Here is a 17,290-nt window from a genome sequence, read left to right on the forward strand (position 1 = left end):
TACAAACCGTGAGTAAGCGAGAGCAATGGTAATGTGACACACACTCCCCATGCCTCCAGCTCAACGCACCTCAACGACAATAACATTATCCGTTGCAGACAGTGTCATTATAACAACTTGATGAGAGGCAAAACAGCATGTCAACAACTTTTGCACTATTTACACATTATACATCGACGCACAACGGGCGACCTAAGCGATGCAAGTAAAACCAAAAAAGCGGGCAAAAGCAACCGACGGCGCTCACCTGGCATAGACGAGGCTGAGCCTCTGGGCCTCGCGAGCCAGCCGCACCAGCGCCACGCCGGCCATCGACGACAGGTGGGCCACCACGTCCTGCGGAACCCGCCCGGCCGCCACGGCCTCGCGGGCCCTGCCCTGGGCCAGCGTCACCGCGAGGTCACGCACGTTCCACGGGGCATCCTCCTCCTCCAAGCCGGGCAGGCGAGTCCAGTTCCCCGCGGGGCCCGCCGCGCCTTCGCCCTCCTCGGCGAGCGCCGTGTTCACCGTGTCGCAGCTGCCGTGGCCGCTGCGCGACCCGGCCGAGCCGTCTCCTCCTCCTCCTCCCACGCCCCTGACGACACCCGGGCCGTCGCCGCCAGCGCCGCCGCCTCCGCCGTCGCCGCCGCCGCTTATTCCTCCGCCACCGGCACGGGCGGCACCGCCACCACCACCCCCGCCGCCGATTTTCCCGGCGCTACCGCCGGTGCCGCCGCCGCCGCCGTTCCCGGGGCTGCCGGCGCCGGCGCCGCGGGCCGTGTGGGTAAGCGAGCCGCGCTGCAGCGAGGAGAAGCTGAGGGATCTGCACGAGCCGCCCGTGCCACCGTAGCCCGAGTCCAGAGTGAGGTCCTCGAGGGTGCGCACCGGAGGAGTGGGGCAGTCCAAACCGGCCATCCCAAGCGGAGCCCCAGCGCGGCGGAACTCCAGCGCGCCGCGATGCCGAGCGACGGTGTCCCGGCGACCTCCTCCCCTGCCGCTTAGGCCCTTCGTGAGCGGCGCGAGGAAGCACGCGTGGCCCTCCCCCCCGGACGTTCCGTTTAAATCCGCACGCTCTTAACGGCTCTGGTCGTAAGACGTCCCAGCGCGCCTCTGTTGGCCCTGCATGTAATCCTGCAATTGACACACGAGTGCGCACGCACACCCGCACGCACACACGTTCCGAACTTGTTTAGTGTGACCGAACATCGGGTGTGGGGTTGGGTGGGTTTTGTAAATCCGGCGCTGTTGCGTGTCTATGTTTTATTTTATTTCCAACCATGGACGTTGTAATTTGACGCGGACGATGCGACTTTGCTTTCATCCAGTTGAGATGGCGCATTGAGAGGTGTCTCTTTTGCACGGATCCCGTGGGAACAGTTTTACCATCAGAATCGGAATCTTTATTTAGACTGGAAGGAATCCGACGAGCCTTGAAGCTCTTTTTCACAGGTGTCCACGAAACGAAGTGCCCATTGGGACATCGCGCAGGCTAGTGCAACCCTTCACATTAGAGAGCGGGGAGATTACACGCTTGTCGTTTTGCACGTTTTTGCACGTTGTTTGAAAGTTATGAGTTGGTACGGCAGAAAATAATTGTCTACAGCGAACTTGACATTTTTTCTGGGGGGGGGGGAGGGGGAAACCACGCGATAACGTGAAAATATAGCCCGCCAAATTTAGTAACCATTCAACTACGCCAAGTTCACAGAACATACGAAGGACGTGAAAATATAGCCGTGAAATTATACCGCGAAAATATAACGTGAAAATATAGCCCGCCAAAGTTCGTAACCGTTCAACTACGCCAAGTTCACAGAACATACGAAGGACCGTCTTCTTCTTCCACGCATTCGTCGCACTCATGCGGGGGCCAATATACTAAAGGGCAGGATATGGTACTAATCGCATCTCCATCATATAGCCCGTGCACACACATACAGCCCAAACATACATCCCCGTGATATGTGCACAAACATAAACATACAAGCTTACACGTATAGGCATACACGTCCCGCTAAACTCGAGACATCACGCACTTCCAAACATACACACTGCTCTGATACCATCAAACAATTTGCAATACTATAAAGCAGAGTGCATATTCGCAAAAGAGACAGATTCACCGTTTATACCGTAACTGTTCAAACACACCTGCATGCCATGATGCACACGCCAAATTCTAAACCACCAACAAGAACGTTAAACACACAACTCTAGACTCCCCCCACACACTAAACACTCCACTCTATATAATGAACCTTTTAAATACACACACACACAACACCCCCACCCACCTTTGTACACCCACACAGCTCTGCATACACACATGCACACACCAAAGACAGAGACACCCCGTATAGCCTCAACAGACTTTTGGGGCAAGTGCTGTTGGCGAGCACCTATGAAGGCCGGCACGGCACACGAAGGGGGTGGGTGGGTGGCCAGCACCACGCCCGGCCGTGAACGGGAATCGAACCGGGGGGGGGGAGCCAGGTTCGTAGCGCAGCGCGCTAACCGCTGCACCGCCACTCCCCCCAATTTGCACCCTAAACACACACACACACAGGCGCACACACACGCACACATTTATATCCACACACACACGCGCGCGTGCCTCCTGTCAATATCGGTTCTTCACCGTGGCCTGCAAATTAGCTCAAAGCCGTACAGCGACTGTAATGCGAACCACGTTTGTGTTTGTTGGGAGGGAGGAGGGAGGGAGAGGCAGAGAGAGAGAGAACGCACGGGCGCTCTGAAAACCCAGAACTGCGTACGGCCATTGCGTAACACGATTTGCGTGCGTGCCGAGTCGGTCGTGATGGCACGGGGGGGGGGGGTCTCGAAATTGATTACAGAAAAAAACGCCGCCCTTCGAAGGAAGCGCGTTACTTTCTGGGGTTTAAAAAAAAAACCTGGCGTGACGCTGGTGTGTGATCGGAAGAGACCCAGGTGCCATGGGTTAAGTGACCTGAAATGACTTGGCAGATGCCGTCAATTGTGCTCTCCCCACCGTGCCAACTATCTGCTGTTTTAGCCGCCCGGCGCTCCGGACGTTGTTGTGAGCGTTCGCTCATTTGCCCTCCGCTGTTGCTTGGAGGGCGACCGCCTCCCAACTGCAAAGCAGCCCCCAGTCCTCGTGCTCGCCGTCCAACACCCCCAACTAACACCCCCAGCCCTACTCATTACCTAAGTCAATTTCCCCAGAAGTCCCCCCCCCCTTCTCTTTGTCTCCCCCCACCCTCTCCTCGAACCTCAAATCCACGCCCTCTCTACTCAACATCTTTGACTCACTCTGGCTCCAGAATATATTTTTAAGTTGCTTTGACTCTTCAAAATAACTCGTGTGTACCTCGCCAGGCTCCCAAGAACGTCTGGCCAATGTGGAAGCAGCGAGCCAAATACCCCGAGCTTCCTCGAGTCGAAGGCAAGCGATCACGAATAATAACGACAGCTTCTACGGCGCTGTAAAACATGGTAAGCAGTTACACTTGCAGGGCTGCACCTTTATCTTTCTCAGTGTCGTGATTGTCATCTGTCCCGAGTCACCTGTGTAATTCGTCTGTGTTTGTATACCTGGCATTCCAGTCCAGTATCACTTTGAATTTCCTTCTCGTGCTGTTATTCCTCTGACTGTGCCATTGTGTTCTTTATCTCGTGTTTGCTGTACCTCTCAAACTACCCTCCCCCTGTCTGTGTTTAATCTCTCACGAGCCCGCAGTCATCTGGCCTCCAAACGTTTATCTAACTGTAAACTTTAACTGGGAGAGTAAAATAACAAACTCAGGAACACTACATGCCATCCTCCCCCGACCACTTTATATAATAATAGTGACGCTAATAATAGTGGTTATAATAACAACAATAATGTTCACATACAGCCCTTTGTTAATCCACTGCTGAATGAGGGCCTCGCCACGCCGTACTAGTTGTGGGTGTTATGTGACCATACTTCACTATTCTGGTCAGCGCCCGAGTGGTGGGGGCGGGGGGAGCATGAATGCACCTTCTTAGAGCCTCAATGCAGCCGCCAAAGCATTACAGTCATGATTTCTTACACGTCACTTAGACTAACAGACAGGACCCTGAGTCTGGACACAAGATATTGTCGGACCATAAACCAGAGCCATCTCACAATTGACTAGTCCGCTATGTTTAGTCAATAAATCAGCTCATAATTCCAGCTGTGTCAGATGACAAGAGCAACGGTAGACCCTGGCGAGACCAGACAGCATGCGCACACAACTCAGACTTAACAAACCTCTCAACACACACACACAGGAGAGGCTTTGTTCCCAGCAGGACAAAACATAAACACACGGTTATCTCATCCACTTTCTTCCAAGAGATGTTATCGAGCAAGAGGGGAGGCCTCCTAGCCGGTGGCGTCATGGGGACTCTCCCACCCCACACACACACAAGACGTACACGCTACGACACGGATGGGGTATTTTTTTGGTGTTTTTAACCAACTGTGGGCTAAATTCGGGGGTTTACACAAATAGCTCAGTGGACCACACGTTACCTTCCCGTCACTTCTGTCACTCCGCGAACCCTTTCCCACTAAAATCAGAAACACATTGTCGTTGCCAGGTCAAAAAATAAATAAAGATTCTCCCTTCTAAAGCCCGATTAGTTCGGCTGAAGGGGGTAAATATTGTTTGCAGGCCATCTCGCCGCCGTACGAAAATTAAACCGAGGACCTTTGGTCCCCCACACCAGGGTAATGCACTGAACACAAACACAAAACAGAGAAACAAAAATCCACCATGTAGAATGTTGGGGCAAGTGCTCCGAGCATTTTATAAGACCACGCATGGGATTGGGGTGGGGTGTCAGCGGTCATGCCTGGCCACCTTTGTCTCTCCAGTGCTGATATCTACAAGATGCACCAGGTGATCATTTGAGGTTGAGACGACCTAAATACTGGATACATAAACAATAATACACTGTACGTGAAACTATACACCTCTGCAAATAACCTTTGCTGGTAACATTAAACCAGTAGTGGAAAACATTACCATGGCAGGCATCAATCTTTTCATTAAAAAAAAACATCTATTTGACTTTTTTCTCACCCCAGTAAGGTAACAAATTCGAGTTGACCCCCAAGAGGAATTTGAACTTAAGACTTTATGACGGCGGGTAGACAATTGCTGTAACAACGGCTCCACCCAGCCAGACATGCATTCTCAATGATACACTCAATATCACACACACGCACGCGTACAGCAGCGGATGATGCAAGAAAACGCACGATGTATGGAATGCAAAAAGAACACATACACGCCCCATTGCACACTCACTGACCACAAACACACTGATACACTCTCCTGTGAGTGTCTGGTGCTAATGCTCGGATTATGTAGGCGTTGGATGTAATTAATGTGGATGACGGAAGGATTTAAAATTCGGGATTACGATAATTACGATCATTCACGTTCAGTAAATGGTGAACCGTAAATGATATTACGGCGAATGACAGGATTAGTAAAAAGTGTAATTTTGTCTTCTTAGGTTTTTTCGGTAAAGTCACGTAGAAAGTAAAATAAAAGAAAAACAAAAATCACGACGTTTCGGAGGCAACACAAGTCTCCGTCATCAGGTGGGACCGTCACAGCCAGATTAGCTGTATTGATACATCAGGTGGGACCGTCACAGCCAGATTAGCTGTATTGATACAGCTAATCTGGCTGTGACGGTCCCACCTGATGACGGAGACTTGTGTTGCCTCCGAAACGTCGTGATTTTTGTTTTTATTTTATTTTACTTTCTACGTGACTTTACCGAAAAAACCTAAGAAGATGATTCCTTGCAGTCACGAAAGCTTCAAATCTAGAATTAAGTGTAATTTTGTGTTTAGGGAATGGGCTAACGTTGGTGTTTGGGATTAATTTAGCTTTAGAAAATAGTATTGCGGACAAGCTGGGGTAACCGTCAAGCACGTTGTGTGGGTCCACGTGTGGCCACGTGGGACCGTCGGATTCGTAATTTGGGGCCCACTGGCGGGAGTTGGGAGGGTACTGTTGACGGGGGCTTTGTGTTTGTTTGCAAGACTGTTGCATATTAATTCTAGATTTGAAGCTTTCGTGACTGCAAGGAATCATCTTCTTAGGTTTTTTCTGTAAAGTTACGTAGGTCAAAATTAATGATGTTTGTTTTTTATTTTATTTTATTTTCATTAATTTTGACCTACGTGACTTTACCGAAAAAACCTAAGAAGATGTTGCATATTAGTCAATAACCGTTCAGCATGAGGATATATTATAATTCTCATGAGCCACACATGTAACGATTAGAACAATGGACTTGCAATCCAAAGGGCACCAGGTTCGATCTCTCGGCACGGCAGTTGAAACTATGAGCAAGTTTCCTAAATCTGCCCCCCACCCCCCCGCTTCAGTCCGTCCAGCAGTACAAATGAGTATGTCGCAGATAGCCAATCGGCAGGTCACGTGCGGTGGAGGAAAGTGTGAGTAACCTCTGCACCTTCAAAGTTGTCTGGCCAGCATGAACAAGTTGGGCCAAATACTAAAGTAATTTTGCTGTGGCGGTTCCACCTGAAGATGGAGGCTTGTGTTGCTTCCGAAACGTCGTGATTTAATTTAGTTGTTTTCATTTTAATTATTTTTTACCTACGTGACTTTACCGAAAAAACCAAAGAGTATGGGCCAAATACCCTCTGCAGGGGCCCTCTAGAGCTCCCTCTAGTGGAGGCCCTTCCACCAGCATGGCGAGATGTCAACTCCGCCATCTGGTTTACAGGAGGTCGTGGGTTCGATCTCGACCCTGCCGCCTGTTTATTTTTGGAGTTTGCATGTTCTCCCTGTGCTTGTGTGCATTTTTCTCAGGGTCCTTCGTTTTTTTTAGATTATTTTGGCTGCTATAAATTTCCACGCGATAAGCCAATTGGACTGTAATTTGTGGCCAGGTCGCTTCTGAAAAAGAGGTATTTCGCTCAGTGGACCTTACCTGGTAAAATATAAAAGAGTTGCATTTTAGCTCAGCTTTTGGAAATTTTCAGAGGGCACGGGTCAACTCTGTGTCTTGCAGCCCCCAGGATAGCGTTTCTAGAATGTTACTTTGAGAGCTATTGCGCCACTCCTAATTTGCTCGGACTGTAATTAAGCATTCCTGGATGAGGTGTAGTTCCTGTATTGGGGTTAAACTGAACACATATTCTGAATTCAGTCCAATAAAAAAAAAACTTTTTTGAGTGTTTTATGTTTTTTCAGAGGGGGGGAAGGCAGTGCAGTGGTTATCTAACTGCACTACAAATAATTATCCTAAAGTTCCATTCCCGGCCATGGCTAACCATGAGTGGTGAGTGAAATATATGATACCGGTGCTGGTTCCCATTCTTTACCAACCCACGCTGAGCAGCATGGTGAACTCTGGCCAAATAACCATCATGACTGACGCGGCGTTGGTGAAGTCATTCATGCAGCAGTGGCTTGACAAACGGCTGTGAGTTACGATGATGAGGTAACGTATTATGTTGGTGACTGTGTTCGTAAATGGACCAGTGCAGGTTGCGTCACACGACAAAAAAATCCCAATCTCATCAATCAGAGTTATTACACACACACAGGATACACAAATGCCATTACATAAAGAGGAAGTTAAACAGTGAGTGCGTTTTTTTTTTGCGTGTGGTCATGAATTCCCGGCTGTTGTCATAAAATATCAACTGAACCTGATAAGAGTGGATGAGACAGAGTCAGAAATGGAGATATGGGAAAAACAAATGACTTGAGGTAGGGGTGTGCTCCGGCGCACACGTACATATTTTTGGAGAGGGAATCGCAATGCGAGTGAGAGAAGACATTGGTATGTGCTTGAAAAAAAAATTACATGATACGCAAATAATATTTTGACAGAAACTGTGAGACTGGCATAAAAAATGGAAAAAAATGCTTTTGCAGAGAGATCGGGTGACTGAAAGAATTCCCTTAGAGGGACAGGAATATGCAAAACTGATCATCAGAGATGGTCAGCCAATGATTGACACGTGCAAATAATGGGTTGAAAGATGCAAGGAGATAACAGAATTCCGTAAGAGAAGCGGAGCTAGACACAAGTCAAATGCCTCGAGGAACACAGACACGTCAACACAGTAGTACGTCAGGAGACGGGCACGGGGAGAAAGACAGCGCAGGCTTTCACAGGTGTGCTGCAAAGCTCTCGGATGTATTTTCGGGTCGTAACGCGAATCGTTTGGCACGAAGACCGACATTTCGCTCTCAGCACGTGCAGAAAAACATCTGACATCATGCCAAACAACACCGGGCAATACTCGAAAACACACATCACAGGGAATTTATTGCCAAAAAAAAGACAATATCTTGATGGAAAGGCAAATGATCGAGACAGATAACTGATCTGCAATTTACATATTGCTTTAGTGAGAAAAGGGTGTCTTGAGGATTTGGAATGAACGGCAAAAGAATGTTTAGAGAAACGGAATAACTTTTTTTAAAAGCCAATTGTTGTAAGGAACAGACCAACATCTAGGTACAACGTGTTAACCTATACAACGCAGGCCATACTCTGCAGTCGGCACTGTAAACGTGTGCGTATAGAATCCTTCGGCTGACAAGAATTCCCGAGAAGCGTTTGGCAGCCTGCAGCGCGCGAGACACAGACGCGTTTCACCCTCATGAAGGCTCATCAGCAGACCCACAGCTCCAGCTGCCCTCCAATGGGGGAAGAGCTGCCTGTGGGTTGGCCACCGCGAGAGCGATTCACCGCTAAGGAGAGCGCACTTGGGTGGTGCCAAAGGGACATTTGGTGGTACAGGGCCCACCCCGGCATCCTCATAGGGCCAGCCCTGCTCACCGGTGACGTCAGCGGCCTCCACTGAGCCACCATGAGCACAACGTTTAATAATATAATGGTCAACACACTTTTTATGGCATAAGGTATTCCAACGGTTTCAATGTAATTTTGGGGTGCGGATTCCAAATCTGGCATCAGTTTTTGTCTATCACGGGTTTTTGAGATATCAAATATTGCATTTTCAATCAAAACTGCAAAAGAAAAATATTAAATAAATGTGGATATCTACATAAAAATATATTATAAACACACTATTCTAAAAATACAGCACCATATTTTAACACTAAAGCAGTCACTGACTCGCAACAACTTGCAATCATAAGTGACAGAGTTAATTTCGGGTAAAATCAATGAAAATGGGGTATGTCGATAGCATAAAAATGAGATGTGATAGAGCAAATCTGAGATCAGATTTGGAATCAGCACTCTGAAATTAACAACTGCAAAAGTCCAGGCCAGAAAAAAAATATTTTGTTGACCAGTGTAATATAATGGTGCTGTCCACATACATGCACGGCCCATTGTCATTCTACTGCTGGATGAAGGCTTCCCCGTGCCATGCGATGCGGGTTGTCGAGGTTATGCCGACTCCACTTTTGGCATGCTGATCATTAGAGGTTGTTGAAGGTGGGGAGCATATAAGTACAGAACAACAATGGATTTTTAATTCACTACACTCAGCTGCTCACAATGTAGCCCCAGCACTTGTAACACCTGTTATGCATAAGAGTCATCTTTCCCCAAGCACTATCCAGGTTTAAACATGCTGATCTTCTGACACCTGCTGAGATCAGGCGCTTTCTGGGTGAGTTTGGCCATGGGCTTAATCGTATAAGAGTACTTTGTATCTTTTGTTTATAACCCGCTTAAGCAGCGTTATCAATCTCGCCGTTCTGTACGTGCTTGCAACTTTCAATGCCCCCCCCCCCCCAACAGATGACTCGCGGTCTTTTGCCTGCTCGGAAAACCACACTCTGTGTTGCCTTGGAAGTGGCATGGCTGGGTGCGCTGATGAAGGTGAAACACATCCATGCCTCCAAAGTCGCTGATTATTACCTAAAGCCAATCTCACTAATTACCTTTTGTTCCCCTCTCCACTTAACAGCAGAGGCGCACTGGGGGTTAAATGCCATGCCAGCTGGACGCAGCTCAGGACGCACCAGATTGTTTTTTTTTTCCCACTGCAGAACCCAAGTCATGCTGCTGATGTTACATGTGTAGAGAGATGTCCTGTCAAAAATAATTGGCTAAAGCGATGGGGCTCTGGGGGAAAAGTCTGCACCCACATACGTGATGGACAACATGTGTGTACAGGCATTTGATGAGTGGATTGGATAATTGGGAATTAATCGGAGGGTTGCGGAACTGGTTGGGACTATATAAGGACAGAGCAGGGGGCTGTCAGGGAGTCTTCTGATTCCGAGGCTGGAGTTGCTGTGGCTGTTTATTGTGGTGGCTGAAATAACGAATATATAGTCGACAATCTCGACTTGGGGAAATCCTTTAAAGTGTATAGAATTGTGTGACGTCAGCATCACGCATTCAAGTGTACTCGCTGATGCCAAGTGCAATGGAAATTATTAACCCAGTTTCCTGGCCTTTGGTTGGATTCAGATGTCTTTTGAGGCCAGAGTTTCACAGATTTAATGGGCAAATGCTATTGGCAAAACCACCTTTGAACCGCGAGGGTCCCATGCAGATTTAGTTTGGATGTACGAGTGGTAAAGGAGTTAAGACTGTCTCTGGGGACAATTCATGAACGGGGCGATTTCTGAATCGCCCCGGAATTCAAACGTCAAATAATATCTGTCCAGGATAATCATTCCACATTAATCGTGCAAAACTTGGTACCAAAGTTTGGTTACTATTTTTTTTTTGCTAGGAAAGGGTGGAGCATCATTCTTCACTGAATCTGACGGCTAAGAATCTGCTACCATGGGCATCATGACACCATAACACGAACACCGCCCACGGCTCGTGCTGGACATTTTTAGCAATTCCATGGCTCTGTCTCCAGCTCTATCCTAACGCACGCCCACCTTGATCCGTTCCACCATTGCAGGCTGCGCCACGGCAAAATGCGGTTCAGTGGAAACGGAATGAATGGCCGATTCCAAAAGTTGGCCGAGTTTCCACAAAAACAGCAGTTATTCCACCAAAACGGGGTGGAATAACAGTCTAAAGTGCTTCGTGAATCGAGCTCTTTGTCGGGCAAAAGATCAAGCTAGGTTCGTTAGTTACTGAATTTCAAATTCGAGGCAGGAAAGACGTTACTTTTATGAATAAAAAATATGTATCCTTTTTTTTCTTCCATTCACTGCAGCTCCATGATACACGCCTCGAAGAGTGTGCGTGAGAATCAATATTTTTGGATTTGTCTGCTTTACATGCCGGGCTACGTAGAGGTTGAGCACAGGACGGTACAGCAAAATTAATTGTTGTGCTGTATTTCTATGCTCCCGCGTCTGTGTTCCCTGCGTTGACTGAGCAGAACTGACCGGCGTGGTGGTGAAGAATATGGTCACGTAATCCTCCACGGCCTGCAGTGGACTAACAAATGTGTCACACGTGTGTGAATATATTGATGTAGAGACAATACACAGCCTGGTACAGTATGGCAAGCTAAGAATCCAAAGTTATTGGGTGGTGGTGGAAAACCCCAACACATCACATTGCAGAAGAAGAAAAATGTAAAGCTAAGAATACAAAGTCTTTGGGTGCTGCTGGTGGTGGTGGAAAACTCAACACAACACATCACATTATAGAAAGAAAAAAAAACACACGTGATCTGTCACTTGAGTCTCTCCTCTCCAGTAACAACAACAACAACGTATGTTCACGTGTTACAAAACCACGGCAGCCCGGCATCGCCATCATCAGCCGTGGTGTTAGCAGACGCGAATTTTGTAATAAACTTGCTAAGGAAGTTTTGCCCAGTTGTGCTCAGGATGAATACGAGAAAAACAAACGTCGCCAAAGGAAAGACGCCACACAGGTTCGCTGGAACAATTGGAGAGAGCGTTTGCAGGGGCACAATGGGAAATATCACGCCGAAATCATGTGCGTACTTGTCCCAACGCACGGCGCGGTCTGAAATGCGCAACAAAGACTACGATCCCACCGTGAAGCTTCAACAGACTTTTGGGGGCGAGTGCTGTTAAGCGAGCGATCGCTTGTGTGGAAGGGGATCTTCGTTTTCGAGGCCGAGCCGACCCAGGGGAGGACCGGTTCAAATAATCGTAAATGGCGTTGTTGGAACCGTGAGCAGGAATCGAACTCGGGTTGTTCCACAGCACTTGTATCCATCTACATTTACAGAGGCGGAGAAACGTCCGGCCGTGTGAGGCCCGCGAAATCATTTGGTGTGGCCCTGGCCAAGGCAACCGCAGGCGGGACTCGAAATTCAATAAATCTAGGAACAAACCTGGAAAAGCAGTTGCGAGCAACAACATCATCAGCACCAGCTAACATCACGCGCCTCACCAAAGAGAAGCAGTTCCAGCCATCGCATTAGGGGCGAGTTAATTAAATGTTTGACCAAATATAACAGGTTCATTTTTAAGTTGATCATTTTGTATGGCCCGCGAATGAATGATGTTATAAATATCCAAATGGCCCTCGGCAGAAAAAAGGTTCCCCACCCCTGAACTACAAGAACTTATCGACGAAGACGTCCCAAAGGTTCATCTTCTTGGTTCTTTCGGTAAAGTCACGTAGAAGGGACTTTACCGAAAGAACCAAGAAGATGAATCCCTGCAGTCACAAAAGCTTGAAATCGAAAGTCCCAAAGGTTGTTTTGGGGGGGGGGGGGGGGGTTCGTTTGACCATCAAGTTGACAGCGACGGGCTTAGTCGGTGCAAGTTGATAAGAGGTTGATGAGTCGCGGGTGGGATCTGGGGGGCGGCAACACCTGCCCGCCCGCTCGGATGTAACTCGCCGCTGACGTGAGCCAGCCGTGGCCAGGAATCAAACCGTCTCTCTCAACCCATTATCTCTGAGGTCGATAAAACGGTTACTACTTTGTGAGAAGTCAATGGGAATGTCTAATTTCTGGCGCTAGCTCTGGCTATGTGCTTACACGCACGACAGTATATACACACACACACATACGTGTACAACTAGGGAGAACAACCACAGCACACACACACACAGAGACGTGTTACTGTGCCAATTAAAGCTCAAACTCACACGTCCGCACCCTCTGCCTGGAAAGCACACGTGGTAAGCACGAGCATTGAGCGGAGCACACATAGACTGACAATCAACACACAAGTCTACAATTACTCACGACACCACGTCTCTTTTATACACGATGCAAATACACATGCAGCAAGCATGCTCTCTGTGGGCTGCAATACTCACACGTGCACGTGCTAAGGCACACACATTCACAAGTTCACATACTCGTTCTCCCAAGACGTCTGGCCTGCGTGGAAGAGTAGGCCAAGTGCCGTCTAGAGAGGGGCTCTCTCGCTCCCTCTGACGCTCCATAGAGTGGGAAGGCCCTTCCGCTGGCAGTGGCATGAACAAGAAATTGCAGGGCTGCGCCTTTACCTTGCACATACATCCACAGCACTTGCATAGCGCACGCACACACGTGTATCCATGTACATGTGTGTACACATAAGGAGGCTTTGGTATCTACATACCATATGGAGAATACTCTATACTTCTCAGCAGTATGTATATATCACGCTTACATCACGAATTTCAACACACATAAAGCGAATGGAATACATGTAGTAAACACAGATCTTAACACAAGAGAGTATTTGTAGTACTACTAGTACTGTATACGACTATCCCAACACACACACAACCATTAGTACACATGGAAAGTATGTCCGGTAAACGCACACTTTGTATTAAACACACACACATACATACTGTGCTCGTGTACAAAAGTGACACTGTTACACGTACATCGCAACGCACACGCTGAATCATTGAGTCCTTTACGCGTGGGTGGAGGACACACGAGCGAGACACACAGACAACCAGAGTACTCACCAAATACGAGTCCCTTTAAACAGCCTGTTGAACTCTTGAGTGAGTCCACTGGTGCTGATGTCTTCTCTCTGTCTGTCTCTCTCTCTGTGCCTCTCTCGCTCGCTCTGTGCTTCGCTCGCTCTCTCTCGCTTCCTCCTCCTCCTCCCTGGGACTGCCAAGGCGCGTGCCGCAGGGATGATTGAAAGGGGTGGTGGGTGGTGGTGGGGAGGGGGGGTCAGAGTTGTGGGGTAGGGGAGAGAGGAAGAGGGGAGGAGGTTCGTAAGAGAGGGGGAGGAGGGTTTGTTTGTTGGTGGGTGGGTGGGTGGAGGATGTCAGAGCAAGGGAAGAGAGAGAGAGAGGAGAGAAGGGAGGAGGAGGGGAGAGACGAAGAGGGTGTGGTTGGAGATGAGAGAAGGGAGAGGAGGAGGAGGAGTGCTGGGAGTATTTAAGGAGGGATGGGGAGTTTTTGCTGTATCTCCGAACTTTGTGCGTGTCATCACGCTCTTGTTGTGATGTATGTACGGACATTTGTATGAACTTGCTTAGAGCTTCTAGATTTGAAGCTTTCGTGACTGCAATGATTCATACTCTTAGGTTTTTTTCGGTAAAGTCACGTAGGTAAAAAATACAATTAATAAAAGTAATAATAGAAATTAAAATTAATGAAAGTAATAATATTATTTTATTTTATTTCTATTATTACTTTAATTTTAATTTTATTTTTTTACCTACGTGACTTGTTTAGAGCTATATGTGCAGTACGTTGTGTAGAGGGGTGCAACAACATCAAGTAGTATTTTACTGGACCTGTCTGGGTCCCACATCTTAGCTCACTTCACCAACCCGCACTCACCAGCGTAGTGAAGTATGGTCAAATAATCATCACGTCGAACTTGGACGTCGCGAAGAGGATGTCGGTGGATTGACAACATTGTACAATTAAGTACAAGTGAGCTGTGTCATGTCAAACATGCCAGTGCAGTTATTGCCATATTTATGTACGATACTCCCAACAGTGGGATTTCGGCGTTGGATTCTACAGCCACATTTTTCAAATTATATTTTTCCTTTCGTGTGTTTGAAAGAGAGAGAGAGAGAGAAAAAAGTGTGTATTTCAACTTCAAATCCGGATTTGTTCAAACTTCAAACATCGAATTATTCAGAAAATTCTAACACCGAATGCCACATCGTAGGGGACAATAATACACTGGCAGGGCAGTAACAACACGAATAAAACAAACCCCAGTAATTTGTTCATAAACCACCAAAGTTGAGTTACGCACGCGGAGATAAAAAAAAATCTGCTGAATCGTTTTATATTTTTTGTACAACAGCCTTTTACGGACCCAAAACACGCCGCCTTAATCATTAACACGCCTGGTAACAGTACACTAGTTTATTACAGTTTTACTGGTAGGAACCTCCTGGTTACACCAGCCCACAGGGGATTATTGTGTCCGTCCATCCGTCGTGCATCCAAAAATGGGAGGGGTGCGGCTGGGTGGAGAGGGGAGGGTGGGGAGGGGCTGGGTGGGGAGGGTGGGGAGGGGCTGGGTGGGGAGGGTGGGGAGGGCTGGGTGGGGAGGGGAGGGTGGGGAGGGGCTGGGTAGGGGGAGGGTGGGTGGGGCTGGGTGGGGAGGGTGGGGCTGGGTGGGGGGTGGGAGGGATGGGGCTGGGTGGGGAGGGGCTGGTCACCCCGTGGTGCCCTTATCAAATTCAACGTTTAACCAACTCACGCCGGCTTGTGCCCGCCCTCACAGTCGTCCATATTTGCGGAATACACCACGCCGCCGTTGACCCTGGCCATTGACCGAGCCATTACCCGAAACGTTATCCTACTCCAGTACAGCTACGATTTTCTTTGACTCTATTGTCCACTCTTTGCCATTGTCCACGCGCTCGGGCCGATGCGGGCAACATCCTCTTTATCCACGAGTTTCGTCTTCCTCTTATCGGTTGCGAGATGTTAACTACCTCGCCTGGTATGCAGGCAGCCGTGGGTTCGATTCCGGCCCTGACGCCTGTATATTTGGTTGTTGCATGTTCTCCCAGTGGTCGCGTGGAATTTTCTCCGGGTCTCCAGTTTTTCTCTCCACATTTAGAAACATTCATTGAGTGTTTGGCTGCTAAAAATGTCCACGTGATCTTCGGATGTCACCCAGAAGCGCCCTTCTGAAAGTACGTCATGCACCCAAATGTCCGTGATAGATTTGTTTTTCAAGGATACTAAGAATTGCCCCACGAAATCACCATCGCATCCAAGTTCATTCATTTCACGAAGAGAAGCACAGAGAGTTTATGGATAAAAGGATTGTCCAATAGTTTTTCCATATCGCGGATTATAAGAGTTTTGATATATTGTCCTGGTGCCTGTCAGTATAAATGACGAACGTGGTCCCTAAGTCACTGATGATGCAACCCATTTAAGATGTATTTGTTCCTGTTCATAGAAACTTTGCCAGATAGGAAAACAAAAACGCAGGAGGGTCGTGAGACCCGTCCAAGCAAACAAATGACCACCGGATGCGCACCGACTTTTGTCGAGGACATCGTCCCATATACAAACATCGACAGTAAATTTTACTTGTAGCTTCTACAGCCAAATTTTATGGCGTCGTGGGGTACAGAATCATGGTGAACAGTGGTGTTTGCGGTTTTGGCACAACGCTGCATTTTCGGGGGATCGTGGCCCATACAACTGGTCATAGGCAAAGGGAAAACAGGGGAGCATTTAACTTAGAATTGGTCAGGGTAGGGAGCCGACAGCATGGATTGCTGGGGGAAGGAGATTTCTAAACTGCGGCAACATCAGGTGCGTACGAGTGACTTTCCACTGAGCGAAGGTTGACGGGCTTCGACGGGAAATTACGTAAAGTGATTCATGTGACCGCCTGCAGGGTCCTACAGAGATAGTGAGTCATGAGTCTGAAATCACGGAAAATGTCTGTGACGTTGTAGACTCCGTTGCAAAATGTGCATGTTTTATAAAATGGTTCTAGAGCAGGGGTGGGGAACCTTTTTGTCTGCCAAGGGCCATTTGGATATTTATAACATCATTCGCGGGCCATACAAAATTATCAACTTAAAAATGAACCTGTTATATTTGGTCAAACATTTAATTAACTCACCCCTAATGTGATGGCTGGAACTGCTTCTTTTTGGTGAGGCGCGTGATATTAGCTGTATTGATGATGTTGCTACTCGCAACTGCTTTTCCAGGTTTGCTCCTAGATTTATTGAATTTCGAGTCCCAAATGCGGTTGCCTTGGCAGGGCCAGACCAAATTTTGATTTTGCGGGCCTTATATGGCCCGCGGACCGGACGTTCCCCACCCCTGTTCTAGAGGTACGACTCAACCCTGTTCAATGCACTGGTCGGAGGCAGAGGGAAATCAGAGTCTGTATTGAACGGGTGCAAGGGAGGCGATAATGTGTCTTGCTGGGAGAAGGATCTTCAAGAATATACAGAAGCAGCCGAGGAGCGCCAG

At 48.1% G+C, this 17,290-nt stretch overlaps 1 protein-coding gene across 1 annotated transcript in view; it reads right to left on the reverse strand.

The window, feature by feature from the left end:
• Positions 1-13,971, reverse strand: part of ABTB3 (ankyrin repeat and BTB domain containing 3) — a 108,762-nt gene extending 94,791 nt beyond the window's left edge. The window contains exons 1-2 of the mRNA XM_078856253.1: positions 13,825-13,971; positions 248-1,110 (exon numbers count right to left, since the gene is read on the reverse strand). Coding sequence (XP_078712379.1) covers positions 248-894 — 647 coding nt within the window. The 5' untranslated portion in view covers positions 895-1,110; positions 13,825-13,971. The remainder of the gene's footprint in view (positions 1-247; positions 1,111-13,824) is intronic.
• Positions 13,972-17,290: the final 3,319 nt, after the last annotated feature.

The sequence above is a fragment of the Lampetra fluviatilis genome, chromosome 5 (genome assembly GCF_964198595.1).
Source record: "Lampetra fluviatilis chromosome 5, kcLamFluv1.1, whole genome shotgun sequence".
NCBI lineage: Eukaryota > Metazoa > Chordata > Hyperoartia > Petromyzontiformes > Petromyzontidae > Lampetra > Lampetra fluviatilis.